The sequence below is a fragment of the Magallana gigas genome, chromosome 4 (genome assembly GCF_963853765.1).
Source record: "Magallana gigas chromosome 4, xbMagGiga1.1, whole genome shotgun sequence".
Lineage (NCBI taxonomy): Eukaryota > Metazoa > Mollusca > Bivalvia > Ostreida > Ostreidae > Magallana > Magallana gigas.
The window spans coordinates 3,773,702-3,794,875 of record NC_088856.1 but is presented as its reverse complement, the minus strand read 5'-3'; the positions used below and the strand labels follow the sequence as shown (position 1 = coordinate 3,794,875).

The following is a 21,174-nucleotide window of genomic DNA, read 5'->3' as shown; positions in this document are numbered from 1 at the left end:
CCTCTTTATCGCTCTTATAACTTGACTTCTTACATTTGAATATTGGTCAACCATTCAAAATGCACAAGTAAACCAGTTTATTATATATATATATATATATATATATATATATATATATATATATATATATATATATATATATATATATATATATATATATATATATATATAATGATCTCAAATCGATTTCAAGTCCCTATATGATTAGTGAAAGAAAGAATTAGGAGAAGCCTATCTAACATCATAGCTTAGTTTAACGAGAACTGGGATTCCATTTGAACAAAAATAACTACATGTAATCAACGAAGTGAAGACTTATACGGATTATGCTAGAATACGAGAAGCCAAAAAAAAAAACCCAGGCTATTATAGTGTAGACTTAAAGGTGTAAAGCTGCTGATAATGATGGAATAGAGTAATGTTCGGTGATGATTGCAAAGTAGATGTTAATACTGAAAACCGTGTTTTTATGTTGAGAAAGGTGATATAAGATCATAATCTTGTTTTAATATTAAGGGTAATTAATCTACGTCAAATAATTTCGCCACTAATGTAAACACACACATATGCTATCTTTATCACCGCAAATCATTTTGGTACTAGTACTCCTCCGTCTATAGTATCAAGGTTTTTTATCAGCATACATGTACCCGTTCAATTTAAGCTTAAAATCATCCTTTTCTCGTGCCTATTCCTTATAAAATAAAAAAAATGAAAGATACTATTCATAAATCAATAAATCAATAATAACCACACAACGTAATTGCCTGACGTCATAACGTCATGCATATCTAAGGTTTAAAAGTTGCATTCTCCGAAACAGTGCAGACAATGGGAGCAAGCAATTATATCATATTTCATAAAAACGATTGCAGAACAATGTTTATGGTGTCAGCATTTACATTCACAATTGATGAAAATGTTTTATGGGATGTAATAACAACAGCGAACAAGAGTTTTCATGTAAAAGGGACGTTCACCATGCAGTCTAATGTTGATTTAAAAATAGATCAGCATACGGTGGAAAAGGGGGAGGGGGTCATCGCAACAAGTTGTATATTGTCTATTACGGTACAATGTAAGTAATAATTGGTGTTGGATTATCATTAAGGTTAAGGTTTTTTCATGAATTTAAGAATTCACCCTTTTTTAATTGCTTGTCAAGATGATTTTGATGAAGCTGCCCCACACATATTCAAAAAAAAAATACGTGTTTGGTTTGTATACCCTTTTATAATTCAAATGGTTGGAAATTTTTTAAAATGCCTTTCATTTCATTTTGCATCTTATATAACAAATATAATTTTAAAACAAATTACTATTCAATCTGCAGCTTTCAAGCCTACATGCACTTATATGATATGTGTACATTCCTAAAAAATGGAATTAGTAAAATGATTTAATTTCAAGTGATATATATGTACATGTTCTAGATCGAAGAAAAGACTGACATTTCGCCTTAAATTTACACGTTCCGTTTATAAATTTATGATCAGCAGCGAAAATTAAAATTCGTTTCTGATAAGATGGCCTAAATGATACGTGCATGCTTCCATTGAATAATTTTAGTCAGGCAAGCTTTTTGGAAAGCTTTTACTTGTATGAGTTTTTGTGAATGGCTTCGGCTGATCACAGTTGTGTCCATATGAGGCATCCAGCAAATTTTACTATTTGCACACGCATTGCGCTTTGCTATGCAATGACAACCTCATTTAAATCTTAAATAACACGTAAATTACTAAAAATGTTACTCTTATGCATTTGCTTTCATAGTAAAAAATAAGATTACATGCATAATGATCAATGCACGTTTTTCTTCACATATGCGTAAGTTTATTCATCGGAGGAATAATTCGCCTACTAAAAGTAAAGTTTATTCATGCATTGCTATTTCGGAAATAAACAAATAGGTGCTGTATATCTTATTTATCATGTTTAATGCATTCGAATTACGACCAATGATATTACATGCCGATCATATCTTTAAAAGAAATACCCGTTTTTTTCTTAAGTCTTTAGACACACACACATGGATAAATAAGCGAAGATAAAAACCTGCCTGTATTTTAAAATGCATATTTTTGGCGTCGCGGCTTCGGGAAATCGAACATATGTATCAGAACCCAAAAGAGAAACAAACAGATTAATACTCACGTAACATCAATGGGTATATTGAACCAAATAATAATAAGAATACATGAACAAAAAAGGTCGGAGCATCCATTCCTGCCTTGTAGTTCTAACTCTATTAAGGAAGTGACATTCTTGGCTTATCAGTAAAAATTCACTAGATATATACTAAAAATACAACATCAATAAAGTATGTAAACACTTCATCTTATTTAAGTACAGCCATTTATATGATCCTATACTATGTGCTCTCTCAGACCTCCTCTTTCCAGGTGAAGACCATTTAACAGCTCTTCTTATGATCATATATTTGTCACGTCGAATCACATGGTCAAACTGTATCCAGCGTCTATTCTCGGTATCATATATTATTCCATGTTCCGTTCTTTTCCTTATTGCCTATCAAATCTTGTCAACATTTCCCTAACGTTTACTGTTAGCATCTGCCCTAACAGTATGCTTTTGATTTCACTGCTTTTTTGTTTTGTTTTGTTTTTTCTTTCTTTCATTTTTTAAATTTTTATTTTAAATATTAGCAACATATACTGGATACATTGTTTTATAGTAACTCATTGTAAATAGTTATGATTGCACCCTTATTACTGTAGATTCCCTTTTAAACGCGAGGAATTATAATCCGCGTTAAATTGCGAGAAGCACCCTCCGCGGAATTTAAAATCTCGCCATTATTTTCTGTGATTGAGAACCAGAAGAAAAAGAGGAAAAAAGTCCATATTTGCGATTTTATATTCCCACGATTTGATTCAAACCAGCAGGATCGCTGAATTAAGTACTCGCGTAATATAAGGAATTTACAGTATATGTTAACATCATTCGTCTTTTAGTACATGTACATAAATTCTCAATGTTGATACCTTTGTACTTTTGCAATGTGCTTGTTTTAATAAAATGCGGGATTTGTTCACATTTTATTTTTAAAGTGCTAAGCATAGCCTAGCGCTTTATTGTCGTTAGACGTCTACTTCCGGTGCATCGAATAACCGCCCCTATGAACAGAAGTATACATCATTTAAACTGGTTAGGGAACCAGTTTCAGGGGCCCAAGTTTATGCACATAACTGCACGGGCTATTGTGAATCATACGCGCTATTGTAAATTTAATGTACGGGGCTTACATGCATCATTGCAGGGGGTGTCACGCAGTGATGAGGAAATACAGTATAGTGGCAATACAGAAGCTGCAATGCTATATACATACACTGTTTATCCTTGATATACATTCAGAAGCTGGGTTAGCGCTTTTCAGTACTATGAGTACTTTGATTACTCCTTGTAATGGAGCAAATCAAATTATTTGATCACTTGTTTTTATTATTTTTTGTATATAGTTCATTTCACCAGGGTGATATTTATGCTCCAGATTTACAAAAGAATACAATTTAAAGTTCTCGTGGAGCGTGATGTACAACATTTATAAATTAAATGGAATTTAAAAAAATGTACTCAGGTGTTAAAATGGTATCAAAGATGATGTAAGAAAACAGAACTTAAAACACATTACGGTTACAAAACCAACGACATAAAGAGGTACCGCGTTATTTCGCCTCGCACCAAATTTCGATTCGCCCCCGATGTCGAGGCGATTGTAATTGTATGACGACTTAGACATCGCTGTATATAAAGGTTATGATAATTTGGCAAATCAAAAATAAACCAGTGTATATTTTGTTCACTAATATTCATAAAGTCTGTTGCAGTCGATGCATAACATGCGGGTTGGATAAACCCATTGGCAATCGTTCTGAGGACGAAACCAAACGGTTCCCTTTTCTAAATATTCACATGATGCAGTTTTGTTAGCTTTTTGTTTTGCCCATGAAGAAATTATTTTATTTACTTTGAATATTTCTAACTTTGAAAGATAACCAATTCTGCCCGTGTCAATGAGCGAAAGTCTGTAACTTTCGAAGATAATTGGTTTGTATGGAAAATTATTTGACCTTAAGAGCAAAAACAATTGGACCATGCACCCATAACTAAAACTGTCTTTTTAGTGAAACATTCATCTTTACATCATATATATCCTTTCTCTTTACCTTCTGATTTTTTTTGAATTTCAATACATATGTACGATATCAGTCTTTTAAATTTTAACTGCCAAAATTCACTTGATTTATATAAATCGCCTCGTTAAAGTCGTGGCTAATCGTAGCAAAGAAAATGTATTAAGGTGATTGCAAGTACAACGTAAGACAAACGAACGTTTGACGTGTCAGTCGCAGGTGTCTTGTACGGTATTATTTGGAGACAAATTGCGACTCGCAACATGCCCGTTGGAACTATATTTACGTTTTACGATTGTCATGCAACAGACGTAAATTCGCCTTCCTAATTGCAGAACTAACATCCGCGTTTTGAGTCACAAGTCCATCGTACCGAAGTATTTGTTTTGTCTTACGACGATTTCACGGACAATTGTTAGTTTTCAATAAGCCAGTGAATATTGAAACGTCTAGAGAACACAAAGAAAAAGAACACTGTTATTCTGTAAGTGCTGCTAGACTGGAATGATTTAAAAAACATAATTAATCTTTCGTTTGACTCTAAAAAAAATTAGATTACTCTCAAATAGGTGGAAAATCCTGCTCAAAAATCAAATTCAAGCCAATTAGTTATTAAATGATCATTTTACCTGTCCAATGGTTTAACTTAGAATGCGGTAACATTTCTATTAACTAATTTTTAGCAATTTTGTATATATGGAATTGTAGCTCGTAGCCATATTCACCAAAAACTTAACTTAAAACCGAATATCTGCAACAAGATTCACCTGGCAATTTACAAAATTTAGTACACAGGCATTTAAATCGATAATGCTTTAATACTTAAAGCATAACACACACACACACACACACACACACACACACACACACACACACACACACACACACACATACTTGCATTATGCCGAAACTCACTACATCAGACTTTACACCTGAAATTCGCTACACTATGTTCTAGTTGTGCTATTTAATATATAATAATATTTCTAAGTAATATAAGACATCTTTTTACTATTCTGCTATTTGAAATAAGCAAAATCTCTTTGTAAAAGTTTATGATTTTATACCTGATAGTCACTACATGAGGTCACATGACTCATTGTGAATACACACCAGAAACTCACTACAGTGTGTATTTCTTCCTAATTTACCCGAAAGTCAATACATCTAGCTAGTCATGTGATCGACTGAAGATTCAAAGGAAATTTACCACATAAACCATTTATTACTGAACACAGAGAGAGAGAGAATGAGAGAGAGAGAGAGAGAGAGAGAGAGAGAGAGATCTAATAATTTCAGCAAGCTGCAAGACGAATTATTCTAATACATGAATAAACTCCATCCTCTAGATCAACTCCTTAACATTTGCCTCAGGCTAATCTAATCAATTCATCATGGTATACTCAAGACGCATATATTGTCAAATTTGTGGAGAACAATATATACTAAGAGAATTCTGGATAAATAAAATTGAACTGCATTTCACACTTTTCTCCACGTATGCACGTTTTCTATTTAAACTACATTATATTTAGGACTAAACCCTACTTCGATACAAAGAATCTTATGTTAATTACATTATATATAATTCAATTGTGTAAATTCATTCCACATTTTATGTTATAAGTATTGTAATTTGAAACATATACGAGTAATATTTCTTGTCAATGGACATGCACAGTCTAGTACCATTGCAACTTGTATGCTTTTATTATTAACTGTTTTGCCTATAAAAGACTTTACACATTTACTGTATGACTTAAATAATTACGATTTTTTGCTGATTTTTACGCAGCTTATCAAGACTGAATTTATAAGAAAATCTAATTGAATTGAAAAGTCTTCATGTGTGTTTCATTTCTTTAAAAACATATACTGTTTAAATTAAATAAATTCCTATTTGCCACTTGCTTTGTATAATCTAGACCTGTGGACTTTGAACACTTCTTCAAACAAAACATAAATCAACTACAGAATCTTAATTATAATTCATTTTATTTAAGGATCAAACATCTTTTAAGCTAAAATTTAAAAGTACATAATTTCATAGTAATTCATGATATATGAAATTTTGTTTATGAATTCAATTAATGACATTAGCATGCATGATGCGTGCCCTTCTTTACATTTCTGATCATATTTAATCAATTAAAATGTCAAATGTCTACCCATTTCTGCCATTTCAAAAGGTTTCATGGAATAGGAAGTAGAATAACAGACAAAAAAAAATGTACATTTGTATAAGCCAATAAGCATTTGTCACAAATGCATGCACCCTGTATTAAATTTAGATACTGGCATAATGCTATTAACAAATTGATAATCCAGCACAAACAGTATGCATTCGAACTTCATTACGGTAACATAATTATAACACATAGAAATTTAACGTTGTGACCACGTGGAATTTCATTTTCTGCAACTTCTCAGACGAGAGGTAATAATGTTTTTGACAGCAAACTTCACATTGCGCCAAGTGAAGCCTGATAATGCCTTTTCCTTCCTAATGGCATTTAAACAGTCAAGCTGACCAGGAGTTTTCCCTAGTTTGATAAAGTTATTAAACTGTCGCTCCAAGGATGCCTTTTCTACAGCAGTCCATGTGTGACGTTGAACACTGGCTGTAAAAGAAATAAGATTTTATTATTTTAAAATTGCTGTATTTATATCATATTTTTGTCATTAAGGTTATTTGTTCTTCAGCCCAAATGTATAGTCTTCATTCAAAAATTGGTATGCTTCCTTTGAATGTTATAATTGTATGAAATATAGTAAAAAGATATTCATTTATTCATTGTATCCAAGAATTTAAAAAAGTAGTGGAATTTTTTTTAGGTTGGATATAAAAAAAGATATAAAACTGAATATCTAAGTAAAGGTATTGTACATTTACTGTGTGTTGAAGGCTCAAACCCACATTCTAAGCTACATAAAAATTAAACTATTTATGAACCTGAACATTGAAAATATTGCTATCTAAATATTCAATGCCTATCATTGACCTACCATTTTAATAGGTCCTGGACTAATTCCTTAAGACACTACAAATGGGTTTACTTTAAAATAGTTTTATAAAAATATCTGTTAATTCGGAATCAATAGAAAAAGTATTTGTGTAATTTATCCTCAAAATGATATTAGATTTTCTACATACCTCGTTTTCTCCCTCCTGACGTCCTAGATGAACTGGGTTCCATCAGCGGTTTTCCATCTGCAAAGCCTGTAACATTGAACAGACATACAATGTAATATTAGCATTCCTTTAAATTCCTTTACCATGAAATTTCTCTCCAACATCCACTTTTTAAACCAAATTATAAATGGTAAGATTTAAGAGATTGGTAGTTTCTTAGGTTTATAAAGAACTGAAAATTCTGCTAGTTTTTAGGAGTTTCACTGTAACAAAAAGGAAATCGCCTGATCACCTAAGTTGAATAATACTTGACCTAAATTGTAATATATATATATGCAATTAAGTTACTGTCACTAATGGCAACTGACAGGTGGTGTCCGTAAAAAGTTTTAAATCTATATAATCAAAGATAATACCTTGTCCTTGAGCCTCAGGTTTTGCATGGGGTGGGCATGATGATCTCTCTGTGCTTAGCTTTCTACTATTACATGGAACTGCAATACAATGTTAATTACATCTCGATAAAAATTCACCTCAAGTAGCACTAAAGGTATGAAATTACACAGTATACACTACTTACTATTAACTAGAAAATGTAATTTACTATGCTCTAAAACGACCATAACTTTTAACCTTACAGGACATCTATGTAACCTGAACCAACAAGCAATTACTGTGCATGTACATTGTGTAATGTGTTGAATTACTCAAAGTTCTTTGACCAAAAAAAAAACCCTCAGGTTATGAAACTTACAGTGTACAGTGTTTTATTCTAGATACATTATAAAAAAATTAGGAATAAAATACAAGTATGAGGTCAGAATGTCCAGTGTACGGGATTGCACAGTTGGCAGGTTGAACAGTGCACACACTACTTATATTTGAAACATTTGTTGCAATACCTTCTACTTTAATAGGCCACCTAACTCTGGAATATTAAAAAAGATCTGGATCTAATCAACTGAATGAAAAGTACCTTCCATAGGGGATGCAGTGTTGGAATCATCATCAACTTCTATTTCACTCTCTGATTCACTATCAATAGTTTCTAAATTAAAGAAAAGACACATCAATAAACAGCCTTAAAAATTCTTGGGGAATAGACTGAAAACAAAAACATGATTTATAAACACACCTTTGTCAGCGAAATCAATTTCATCAAAGTCTTTTCCTTTGAATTTTTCAATGGTCCCATTATTGATTCCATGTAAAATTTTAGAGACTTTGGCAACTTGTAGTGTACTCTCGGGTAACCGGTAGAACTCCCTATGCACCCTAATATCATGGCCCTGGAATGTGGCAAGAATATCTTGCGAAGTTTCACTAAGGTTCAAGATCTGAGCTAGTGTCGCAAGTTGTTTTCGGAGTTTTGTTGAAGTAATTGCACTAGGGTTCTGAAGCTGAGCTAAGTTACAAAACTTTCGAATACAGTCTGTGCCTCTATATGGTTTGGATATCCCTGGCCTTGAAAACAGATATGGTTGCGTGACACCAGCTTCTTCTCTAGCTTCCAGAAGAATGTCAATAGACTTCTTCATTTCTTCTGTAAAAAGTACTGGCACTTTTCTCCCCCTCTTTCCCTTAATCTCTACTCGTAAATGGGATTTACATAACGTTTTCTCAAACTCATTGAGGGTACTCAAAATAACAGGATCTGTTTCTCCACTACCCTTCAACGCATCATTATAGGCTAACACAGTCATTCTCTCTGCTTCTCCACTACGTCGCCGATTAAATAGAATGACTTGTGCCAAACACACCTGAGCAAGTTCAGGATACAAGTCTGATTTCCCTACTTCTATTTCTGCGCGCAGCTCATATGCTTGTTGATGCAAAAAATTGCTTAACTTTTTAACATCCTCAACCAGTGGAATAATAAGGTGCTTGTTATATTTCTTCTCATTTAAAGTTGAATGTGCATGGGATGAAACACTTTCTGTCCATTCATTTTCATATAAGGTGAGAAAAGCATCAGCAGTTTTAACCTTCTCTTCGTTGCTTTCCTTTAACCCCTCTGATTTCATGTAGTTTGCACACTTCACTAAACTTTGACCAAGTTTTATTGCAAGAGATGGAGCAGTATAGCTTCTCTTTGTATCTAAAAAACCACATACTGACTTAATTGATTCTATCAAGATATCCCAGTTGCTTGTTTTCAACAAATCATCCACACAATTGATAGATCTCTTCTTGCAAAACAACAACAATCTCCCAAGTTCTCTAATTTTCTGGGATATGTATAAGTATTTATGCTCCTCGTGACCATGCTTTTGAAACATTCTAACCCCCAAATCTATAATACGTCTGTCTGTCATGACAACTGATTTCACCTTATCATCTCTCATTACATTCAGCACTTTTAGTTCAAACTGCACATTATTGCATGATGTAGGAAGTAACAATCGACCAAGTTTCACATGGTTCCGTGTATGTGATTTAAGTTCCTTGGATTTTCCTCCACAAGAAGCAGTATGTTTCCAAAGTTCTGTTCGTTTGTAAAATCCTTTACAATAATAACATGGTACATAATCTTTGACATCAGCTTTAGATTTGTCGTCTTTCCTGTATTTGGGAATAATTATTCCTTTTCCTTTCTCAATAACAGAGTAATTGTGATGGAAATTTCCCTTGTTGACTATTTCCTCCCATAGGCGTCTTCGTTCCTTGCTTTTTTTGGGCAAAATAAGAATTTTGGCAACCTCAGCTTCTTCATGGTGCTTTAGTGACAGATGTCTAGCCATATTTGGCATAACCTTTTCACAGAAAAGACAAGCATGCCTTTTGTTACTGTAATGTCCCTTTGCTGATTTATCTGATTTCATAAAAGTTATTGCCTTCTCTGTCCCCTGTAACATTGGAAACACTTGACTGACTGAGGAATGTTCATCTTTCTCTTCTTCACTGTCACTGACATGTGTAGTTTTAGGGGTCTCATAAGAATCATCTACAAACACAAAATAAAACATGCATAGCCTTGATATGAACATTATATACAAAATGCAATATATTTCTGGGTTTTTTTAATGTTTCTTTAAGTTTAGCATTTTTTAATTAAAAAAGACAGAAATTATGAAAGTGTTTGTGTTCTAAATTGTATGAAAGTAAATAATAATTTGTGTTAGGAAATACAGCATGAAATTATGGTCAAGGAATATACCTGATTCAACTAATAGATCACCATCTCCCTCACTCTCATTTTCAGATGGATAATAATCATCATCTCTGTCATCATCATAATCACTGATCTCAGCTATTTCATCACAATCATCATCAGACGGGTGTTCTAAAATTTCTGAAATTATTTCTGAAAATTTTATGTCCATTTTTTATTGCCACAAACTAAATTTTTTTAATTTAATATTACATATAAATTTAAACCTATGGAAAAAAATATTCCTAACAAATCATGTTTGAAATATTTTAGCCAGTGAAAATAATCAGCCTATCTTCTATTTGGACTCTCCTGTGCCAATTGTTTTTCCTTATATAACTAGATAAATTTAATCTCGACTTTCTAAACTCTAAATCTCTCAAAACTCTTGATCCCCCAAAGTCTTAATGCAGTCTCACTTTACATTATAACCTACCTCTTAACTTACTGACATTGTGATTTACTCTATCTCAAAGTTACTATTGCATGAATGCTTTATTGCAAAGTAATGACTGATAATTGATGTACCTGCTTTTTAAATGTGCGTGATAAATGTGTATTGAAAGAAAACTCACTACGTGTGTGAAGATAATGTATAGTGGCAAGGAAACTCACTACATGTGTGTAGTAGTTAATAAGGAATAAGGAATCATTCTTTCATTATTATGAGGTGATAATTTTGGTCGGGGCATGATCAAATCCAATGAAGCTCGAGAGGCTTTATGATAGATTTGACAATTTTCAGCAATTGTACGATTAAATATTTGAAAATAAATAAGCAAATCCTGCTTGCGCCCAAATTATACGTTATTTGAATTTAATGGACTGTATAGTACAAATCAATTGTGTTATCATGTTATCACTTCACCTAAATTGAAATATATGCAATTAAGTTACTGTCACTAATTGCAACTAGCAAGAGGTGTCCCTAAAAGAATGAAAATTCATATAATCAAAGATAATACCTTGTCCTTGAGCCTCAGGTTTTGCATGGGGTGGGCATGAAGATCTCTCTGTGCTTAGCTTTCTACTTTTACATGGAACTGCAATACAATATACAATGTTAATTACATCTCGATAATAATTCACCTCAAGCAGCACAAACGGTAATTAACTGATCACCTTTAGTTAGTTGAATAATATTTGTATAATTAAAATTCTATAATAATAAACTGTAATATATGCAATTAAGTTACTGTCACTAATGGCAACTGGCAGGTGGTGTCCGTAAAAAGTTTTAAATCTATATAATCAAAGATAATACCTTGTCCTTGAGCCTCAGGTTTTGCATGGGGTGGGCATGATGATCTCTCTGTGCTTAGCTTTCTACTATTACATGGAACTGCAATACAATATACAATGTTAATTACATCTCGATAAAAATTCACCTCAAGTAGCACAAAAGGTATGAAATTACACAGTACACACTACAGTAAAACACGGTTAAAGCGAACACGCTCATAATGAATTGATGCTTACTGCGAAGTGATTTTTATTCCTTGAGACTTTATTACATATTGTAAACTTGACAGATATAATGAATTATGCTTATAACGAAGTAATTTCTCACGTCCCTGGCACTTCGTTATAAGCGTGTTTTACTGTATTTACTATTAACTAGAAAATGTAATTAACTATGCTCTAAAACGACCATAACTTTTAACCTTACAGGACATCTATGTAACCTGAACCAACAAGCAATTACTGTGCATGTACATTGTGTAATGTGTTGAATTACTCAAAGTTCTTTGATAAAAAAAAAAACCCTCAGGTTATGAAACTTACAGTGTACAGTGTTTTATTCTAGATACATTATAAAAAAATTAGGAATAAAATACAAGTATGAGGTCAGAATGTCCAGTGTACGGGATTGCACAGTTGGCAGGTTGAACAGTGCACACACTACTTATATTTGAAACATTTGTTGCAATACCTTCTACTTTAATAGGCCACCTAACTCTGGAATATTAAAAAAGATCTGTATCTAATCAACTGAATGAAAAGTACCTTCCACAGGGGATGCAGTGTTGGAATCATCATCAACTTCTATTTCACTCTCTGTTTCAGTATCAATAGTTTCTATATTGAAGAAAAGACACATCAATAAACAGCCTTGAAAATTCTTGGGGAATAGACAGAAAATAAAAACATGATTTATAAACAAACCTTTGTCCGCATAATCAATTTCATTAAAGTCTGCTTTTTAAATGTGCGTGATAAATGTATACTGAAAACAAAACTCACTACGTGTGTGAAGATAATGTATATTGGCAAGGAAACTCACTACATGTGTGTGGTAGTTATTAAGGAATAAGGAATCATTCTTTCAGTATTATGGGGTGATAATTTTGGTCGGGGCATGATCAAATCCAATGAAGGTCGAAGAGCTTTATGATGGATTTGACAATTTCCAGCAGTTGTACAATTAAATATTTAAATATAAATAAGCAAACCCTGCTTAATAGTTGATGATAAGCCACCTAACTCTGAAATATTAAAAAAAATCTGTATCTAATCAACTGAATGAAAAGTACCTTCCACAGGGGATGCAGTGTTGGAATCATCATCAACTTCTTTTTCACTCTCTGTGTCAGTATCAATAGTTTCTATATTGAAGAAAATATAAATAAGCAAACCCTGCTTGCACCCAAATTATACGCTATTTGAATTTAATGGACTGTATAGTACAAAATTAACTATGTTATCATGTTATCACAAGCAAAGACACTGAAAAATATAAATGAATATGGACAAGGAAACTCTCTACATGTGTGTGGAAATGTATATTGGCAAGGAAACTCACTACATGTGTGTGGAAATGTATATTGGCAAGGAAACTCACTACATGTGTGTGGTAATTTAAATGAATATGGACAAGGAGACTCACTACATGTGTGTGGTAATTTAAATGAATATGGACAATGAAACTCACTACATGTGTAGTAAATGTACACTGGCGAAGAAATTCACTCATATGTGTGAGAATTGCATGCAAAATGGAAAGGAAATTCACCACATGTGCAGGAAATGTGTACCAGTATTTGTTATGACATGTTACACATAAATATTAAATACATTTTAATACATGTACATGTATCAAATCAAAATGAACACTAGAAACATTAAGTAAAAGTAACCTTCATCGTTCTCCTCACTGTCATAGTTGACATCAAATGGGTTATCATCAAATGGATTATCATCAGGTGAATCTTAAAGAGAAAAATAGTTGTAACAATTGAAAGAAATAAGTCAAAATCAATACAGTACAAGATTTCAATATTTTGAAGCTGAGTATGGAATCTCAGGAGTGCAAGACACATGCAAAAGGAAGTTCAAAGCAGGGGTTAGAATGCTAAAAAAAAAGTTTTTGTCTTACAAGGAAAATATAAATTTTCATCTGTTTTACAGTATACATAAAATACAGTCATTTTGATTGATTTTTAGTAAATATTGGAAAACAAATGAATTAAAACTTACATACCGTTAATAAACTTGTTTAAAAGATTTTTCCCCAACAGAAAATTGTGAATTTCATCGAAATCAAAAATTTATAATTTCTTATGATTTGCACATTATGGTAACTGTATTAAAAAAAACTTTCCTGGTTTTTGTTAATCACATTTAACTTTTATTTTAGATGTCAACCTTACTGTGGCTCACAAACTTTGTAAAAACATCGCATTTGGTCACCGTTTAAAAACATACAAGAAGTAGGTGAACCCTGGCACATTCTGTATGCATGTTTTATTAGTCCACTACCGGTTTCACCGGAGGGGACTATAGCTTTCCTCTGCATCCGTCAGTCTGTCTGTCCGTCCGTCCGTTTGTCTGTCCCACTTCAGTTTTCCACGCTTTTTTTCGATCTTTATGAGTTTGAGGAATGACATGAAATTTGCTGAACAGCTTCAAAATATCAAACTACAGATCAAGTTTACATTTTTGTAGTGTCTGGTTGACATATTTTTGAGAAAATTAATTTTTTATATTCCAATTTTTTAATGTTCGGGTTCGGTATCGGGTTCGATGTGTATTGAATAAACAAGGAAAGTATGTAGTAAGTAATAATATCGTGCATTACTTGGACAATTCCTTTTATTGTTTCTAACAAACAAATAAGTTCTATAAAATAGTTTCAAGCATTGTGTTATTAATTTAATCGACAGGGTTTTTTGTATATTACAATCGGGTTCGTTATCGGGTTGGTCTGTTGATTCGGGGTACAGAAGACGGTAAGAATGATATTCTGCACTACCAGTGCATTGTTTTCACAAATTTCTACAAACCGGTAGGGGACGTGTATTGCTTATGCAATACTCTCAGAATGCTTGTTGTATAGGGCTTATATGCATGAGGAGGCCGCCGAATGGTTTACAGAGAGGAAACATGATATAATTTATCAAAGTTTGTAATATACAATGTAATGATGAATTAGAAAGATTTATAACTTTCTGAAAAAGTGCAACATAGTACAATGTAAAAGGTAATATTATTTGAATAATAAAGCTTAAAAAGTTTAATATGAACATTGCAACATACAATTTGTAAATTTTAAACAAATGATTATTTGAAAAGGCCGCAGCTTTTCTATCTTAGATTATGGATTCATAAACCCAAATTTCAGTTTAAAAAAAGAGGTTTTTTTTGTAGACCATTATTAAATCATTTTCCAAAGTTTGCATAATTCCATTTAGCAGTCTTTGAGAAATGCAATGCATTCAGAGTTTAGAACATAACCCAGTTATTCAGCCAATCAAATGTCTCAAATTATCGGTAAGAATGCAGTCTTCGTGATGAAGAATTAATCTTTTTCTTGAACACTAAAGAGTTTATGTAACCCCCCCCCCCTTCCACATATACAAATCAAAGAAAAGCTGCCCGAGACATATACTATTTTAAATCACAATTTAATTTTTTTTTCATTTTAAATTGCACAATTATTTGTCATCTTCAAGAGTAATAAATGAAGTATTATATTAATAAGTCTCAAAAATGAAGTCAATATGATTATGTTTAAGCTCTGCAGTAAACAAGCATTGACCGCTATGAAATGTATAACAGTTTTTGGTGACATTAATATGAAAATATTTGTCATTGCCTACATATACCTGCATTTTTGTCAGTAAAAAAGGTTTATTCAATTAAAATTTTCCGACAATCCCTTACAGTTTTTTAAAATCCATAATTCAAAATATTAAAAAGTGTGCTGAAATCATATTTTAATATAAAATCGATTAATACTATAGATTCCTTATTTTAAGCTAGTCCTTATTTCAGCCATTTAACTGTTTTGCATCAAATCACAAGAATATAAAATTGCGAACGCCAAATTTTTTTCATAGTTTCTAGAATTTAATTAGGAATCTATAGTATTACTTGTACATGTATATAACTTTTGGTTGAATAAAAGTAACAAGTTTGAATTTTTTAAAATATTAAAACTATATGTAAACAATTCATGAATGAAATGTTATTTAATGATATGTTAATGGTATCTATTACTGTGCAGTTCTGAACTACGTGTACTCTCATGCAGTGAACTCTGAAAATATTACACAGGTTACAAATTAATTGATTCACTGATTATACTAATTCTTGTTGTAAAAACAATATGAAATGTTAAATTATATATATATATTTGAAATGCTTTTGACATTTTAATCACATTAACACATCAACAATTATTAAAATTGTCACATACTTGTCGCCAAGGTAGGTTGGCTTCCCCATAATCATATCTTAACTCTTCTCCAGCTTTAATATCTCTATTTGCAAAGAGGCAGAGCCTTGGATAATTCTCGATAACCAAAAGGCGCATAACACAGTTATTCAACGGACTTCCGACTTCCTCGTCATTTATATACCTCCCCTTTCTTTCAGTGTTAGTTGCATCAATGCTAAAAACAAAAAAAGCAATTTCATAGATTTTTGCAGGGTGGGTATTTAATGAAAATGAATTTACACATATATGTGTGAAAGTCGGACTGGTTTGATCATCGGTGGCTATATATAGCTCAGTTGGTAGAGTACATATCTAGTGATTCTGGATGCCTGGTTCAAATCTCTGTCTGGTCCGCCATTATATTTCCAATCCCGTTACATATGCATTGTGTTATTTTAGTCATCAAGCAAAGATGTCAAAATGATTTATTCACTGAATTATAGTGTAATTATGGTAATAGAAAATACCTAATCATTGTATAAAACTTTTTATCTCATGCTCACTTTACTTTCCTTTATAAAGTGCAAATAGTTATATAGAATATCATTTTCATCTCCATATTTAGTTGAAATGTACGTAACAATGGTTTTTCGCCAATTCTCAGAACTCATAACCTGCCCGAAACACTGCAAATTCTAAAAACAAATTGCCAGGGTGGTGAGAATATTCAAACGCAATATTTTTATTAAAGGACTGCGAACGATAGCATTGTCTAGCCGCCTAACTAAAAGTCATTTTTTGAAAGTTGTCAAATTAAAGTTATTTTTTTATAATAATGTAAACATTTGTGTATATTTTCATTAAATATAAATGATTGGGTAAAAAAAAGCGAGATAACTTTGTATTTTGGGTTAAAAAAGCTCATTTCATAATAGAAAATAACGGAAAACGGAAATGTTTTTTAAAACATCTTTCCCCCCCCGTGAAACAAAAATTCCTTTTGAGGGGTTTTAATTATTGTTATTTAGCATATTTTTACCAAAGGGTTTGTTGTTTCACGGGGGGGGGGGGGGGAGGGGAACATATGTCTACAGACCGAAATACATTCCAAAAAAAGAATTTTGCTTTGTAAATTTTCTAAAACTAATAAACAGATTTGAATTAAAGTGAAATTTTACTTTAATACATATCGTAATATGTTATTATTAAGTTTTTATGCACTATTGCCTGCTAAATAAAATTTTTCTCACTCATAGAGACCGATTTCAATGAAAAATTGTTTAGACCCCGAGTTAGCAAAACTTTTGTTTAAAAATAAATAATTTTATTAAAAATTTTGCTTTGATATGAATTAATTAGGACTTGATTATACTTTTTAGTAGAAAACTTAGTTTTTGAATATCTGACAGAAATTCCGAAATTTTTGGATGTAAAATGTAGGCGGGAAACGGTTTTAGCGTTCGCAGTTCTTCTAATTAATTTTCTGTCATCAAAATCTGACATAAATTGTACAATTCCCAGCATCCAGTAAACTGTATATGGATATCAATTTCACATTCTCATAAGAACCAGAAAAAGTTGTATTACAAAAAAATAAAACAGTTCTCTCTCTCTCTCTCTCTCTCTCTCTCATAACAATCACAATAAATATATTATATTTGCTTACCACTTCAGACCATTCCACTTAAAGTAAAACATATAACTATGTTTTAGTTTGCGCTTCTTTTCTCTTTCTTCTGCTTCCTTGGGCACAATTCTCTCTCCAACATATTCTACCAAAAAGCTTCCTTTTGGAAAATTTTGAGTTGCAAAAACCCCATATCCTTAAAACAAGAAAAAAATATTGGTGAACATTTTGCATTACATGATTGTACAGTGTGTTCACAAATCATGTACAAACCTAATTTATTTATAAAAGCCTTTTATTATGGAATTATTTGTATAATTGTGATTTATAATCAAATGCAAGGGATAAAATTGTTCCAGAAACTAATGACATTTTTCATTTAAGGATCTGCATAATTAAGGGAAACAAATGTGTGAAACTGAGTAGATTGGTACATAAAAACAAAGAAATGATACTATTTTCTATTACACTAGACTCTGACCCATGCATGCACAGTTTGACATATTGCATATGATATCGGACATTCACGAAAAAAATACATCGACACACCATATTTACATAACCAAGCTTTATAAGCCTACAATAATGCTATTAATTTCACTACACTCTGCTTACCGGTAGTTAGAATAATCTAACTGTGTCTCGGGACAGGCCTTCACCACAGTTGAAATGCCTCTCATATACCCGTAATGTAGCAAAATTGCATAATCCCTCCGAAACAGTTTTGGAGAAAATTAATGAAGCTGCATTGCGATTAATAACAGTCAAATTATTCATAACAAACCATTTTGAGGTTGTAAATACCTTTCATCTAAAAAATTTCATTAATTCATATTACGGGTAATGAAGAATTCAACACTTTTTTACCAATGTTTTTACTCACTTCGAATTAACACACCATGTTGACATTCAAACTCTCAGGATATAGCAAATTTTTAATGAAAATTTAAACATATTTGTATTATCGTTTCTGAGTTTATCCATGCAAGTGTGATATTGTGGAAACATAAACTAAAGAGCCTCCCGTGATTAAGCGTGAATGGAATGCACATGCGCAAGATTGTAAAATAAAAAAAATCCAGATGACTTCCGGATTTTTAGAAGGAATTTTTGTTGATTATTAATAAGCGAAGCTTGATTGAGAAAAAATAAAAACAAACTGGTAATCTTCAAATATCAATGATGTTTAAAAATAGAGAACAAAAGACAGTCTATTATTTTAATGTATAGTAGTATTAGATGCAACTCACCAATTCTTCTGTTGATAAATTCAACTTTTAATGCATCACTGTCCAGTCCAGAACGACACATAAATTCTGCCTCTCTTTTAGGGCTTATTCGTTGTTTCTAGCACATAAATAAATATTTACTCATTAGAAAAAAGTTTTATTTCAAAATATGCAAAATTTGTCATTTAAACTATCACATTGATTTTAAAATCAAATTACCTTAAGGCCTTCCATTTTGGTTTGCAAACTCCTTTTTAACTATTTCAAGATCAAAATAAAAACTTTATTAATATTACTTATATAATGCACACGGTTATGATCAGTTGTCTGAATGGACAAGTAGTAAAAAAAGTTAATGTAGAGCCCTGACACCGTGCATAAATATAAAAGATATACTACATACATAAATTAGAATGCTAACTTTACACAAACAGTCCCTTAAACATTCTACGTGAGCACACGCTGAACGGAATCTGGTGAACGCTAATGAACAGTGAGCGATGAGCAAACGCAGAGTGAACATCATCATGGAGCGCTGAACGATGAACGATATGTGAACGCAAGATGAACGATTTATTCGGAGTGCCTCGATGGTTATCCTTACATTGTATTTTGACGGAAATCAGAAAAAACAAGCTAACAAACTACACGTACAGTGGTGCTATCTTGAAAGTTGACAAAACAATCCCATCCTATCGACTATCCTGCAAATGATATCTATCCTGTATTATCTTTAAAGTTATACCATACCATTTATGTTTAGGAATAACAGTTAAATAAAACAAAATTTAAAACCATAATTTTAATTTTATCAACAGATAATTGAGTAATGTAATGATAAAAATGTCTAATTAATACATAAAACCATTGTTAATCTATAAATTAACACGCATTTATGCTTACTATCTTAAGTTGATCTGTTCAGTTTATTGTCAAACATGAATATGTTTGTGATTTGACATTAAAGGAGTTATTATATGAATCGTGAAAAGTACACAAATACAATGTACGTTTCTTATATTTATATATATGTGTGTCAAATCGTTAGTTGATTGAATTCTTCTGTTTTTAGACGACTGGACTGACTGTCTTAAAATGAATCATTAAATATTATTTGTTTAGCAATTTATCGCTGTATTGTGTAACATAATATTTTCACAGTAACTGCATACTTGCACCATTTTCGGATCAACAAAAATAATGCCCGTTTAGGAGAAAAAACAACAACAACAAAAAACTGACCTGCTCAAGAATGTGTACTTTAAATTCCACGGATTAAATTCTTATTAAAATGATGCTTTATGTGTAATATTAGTTTCCTTTCACCTTAACGCAAGGGTTCTTTTCTCATTTTGCTGAGAACGATTCTTTCATTTTTGGAGTTCCGAATGAAAATGAATGAAAACGGACTGAATTCGAACAATAAGTGAACGCTGAACGAACGATAATTATAGAAAACTTCAATATGTCACACTCAGCAAAAACAAGAATAAACATCTAAATATCTGAGAATTTGAGATATCACCGGTAAAATGTTTATTTAAAGAATGAGAGATATGCACACCCAAATAACTTTAACATATCAATGGTAATCGATACACATGTACTGTTGTTTGAAATATACCTTAAACGTTCAACTGTATGTGCAATGTTAAAAATTTCACTTACTGCAATTTTCCCCCTTGAATAAGCTGCCATCTTTTTAGTTGACTGCTTTATAACTTACATAAGCTAGCTAGAAAAAAGAAGAAGTCAAGACAGTTATACATGAAATTGCCAATACAAATTAAAATGTGAGTTAATATATGAGATGCCATACTTCATTAATGTGAGTTATGAGATATTATACTAAATGTATATAAGGTGGATAATTATTGACTTTTCACCTTAATTATTATTATCATTATCACCTCATGATGACTATTGATTTATCACATGAAATTGAATTCAGTGAAAATCACTATAGATGTACATGATGTGTGTGGAAATGTATATATATGGACAAGGAAACTCACAACATATGTATGGTAAATTAAATGAATATGGACAAGGAGACTCACTACATGTGTGTGGAAATGTATATTTGCAATGAAACTCACTACATGTGTGTGGTAATTTAAATGAATATGGACAAGGAGACTCACTACATGTGTGTAGGGTTGTACAGGTATTTAACTCTCGATAGCTGGAAGTCCATGGGACCGAGGAAAAACTTTGAAGT

The 21,174-nt window shown here is 31.9% G+C and overlaps 1 protein-coding gene across 1 annotated transcript; it reads right to left on the bottom strand.

Moving 5' to 3' along the window:
* Positions 1–6,139: 6,139 nt before the first annotated feature.
* On the bottom strand, positions 6,140–14,168 carry LOC136274714 (uncharacterized). Its single transcript, XM_066082217.1, has 11 exons — positions 14,144–14,168; positions 13,576–13,647; positions 12,973–13,044; positions 12,446–12,517; positions 11,404–11,481; positions 10,445–10,579; positions 8,423–10,231; positions 8,264–8,335; positions 7,704–7,781; positions 7,309–7,374; positions 6,140–6,775 (listed from the first exon to the last, which is right to left on the bottom strand). The coding sequence occupies exons 1-11, from the start codon at positions 14,166–14,168 to the stop codon at positions 6,564–6,566; spliced, it is 2,691 nt and encodes an 896-aa protein (XP_065938289.1). The 3' UTR covers positions 6,140–6,563.
* Positions 14,169–21,174: the final 7,006 nt, after the last annotated feature.

Excerpts from the sequence above, each read along its gene's own strand:
- LOC136274714 (XM_066082217.1), bottom strand. The coding sequence starts at position 14,168 with ATGTGCCAGGGTTCACCTACTTCTT. Across the intron at positions 13,045-13,575 it reads CAGTGAGGAGAACGATGAAG|AAACTATTGATACTGACACA; the intron begins GTTACTTTTACT and ends TCTTCAATATAG. Across the intron at positions 7,375-7,703 it reads ACCTGAGGCTCAAGGACAAG|GCTTTGCAGATGGAAAACCG; the intron begins GTATTATCTTTG and ends TCAATGTTACAG.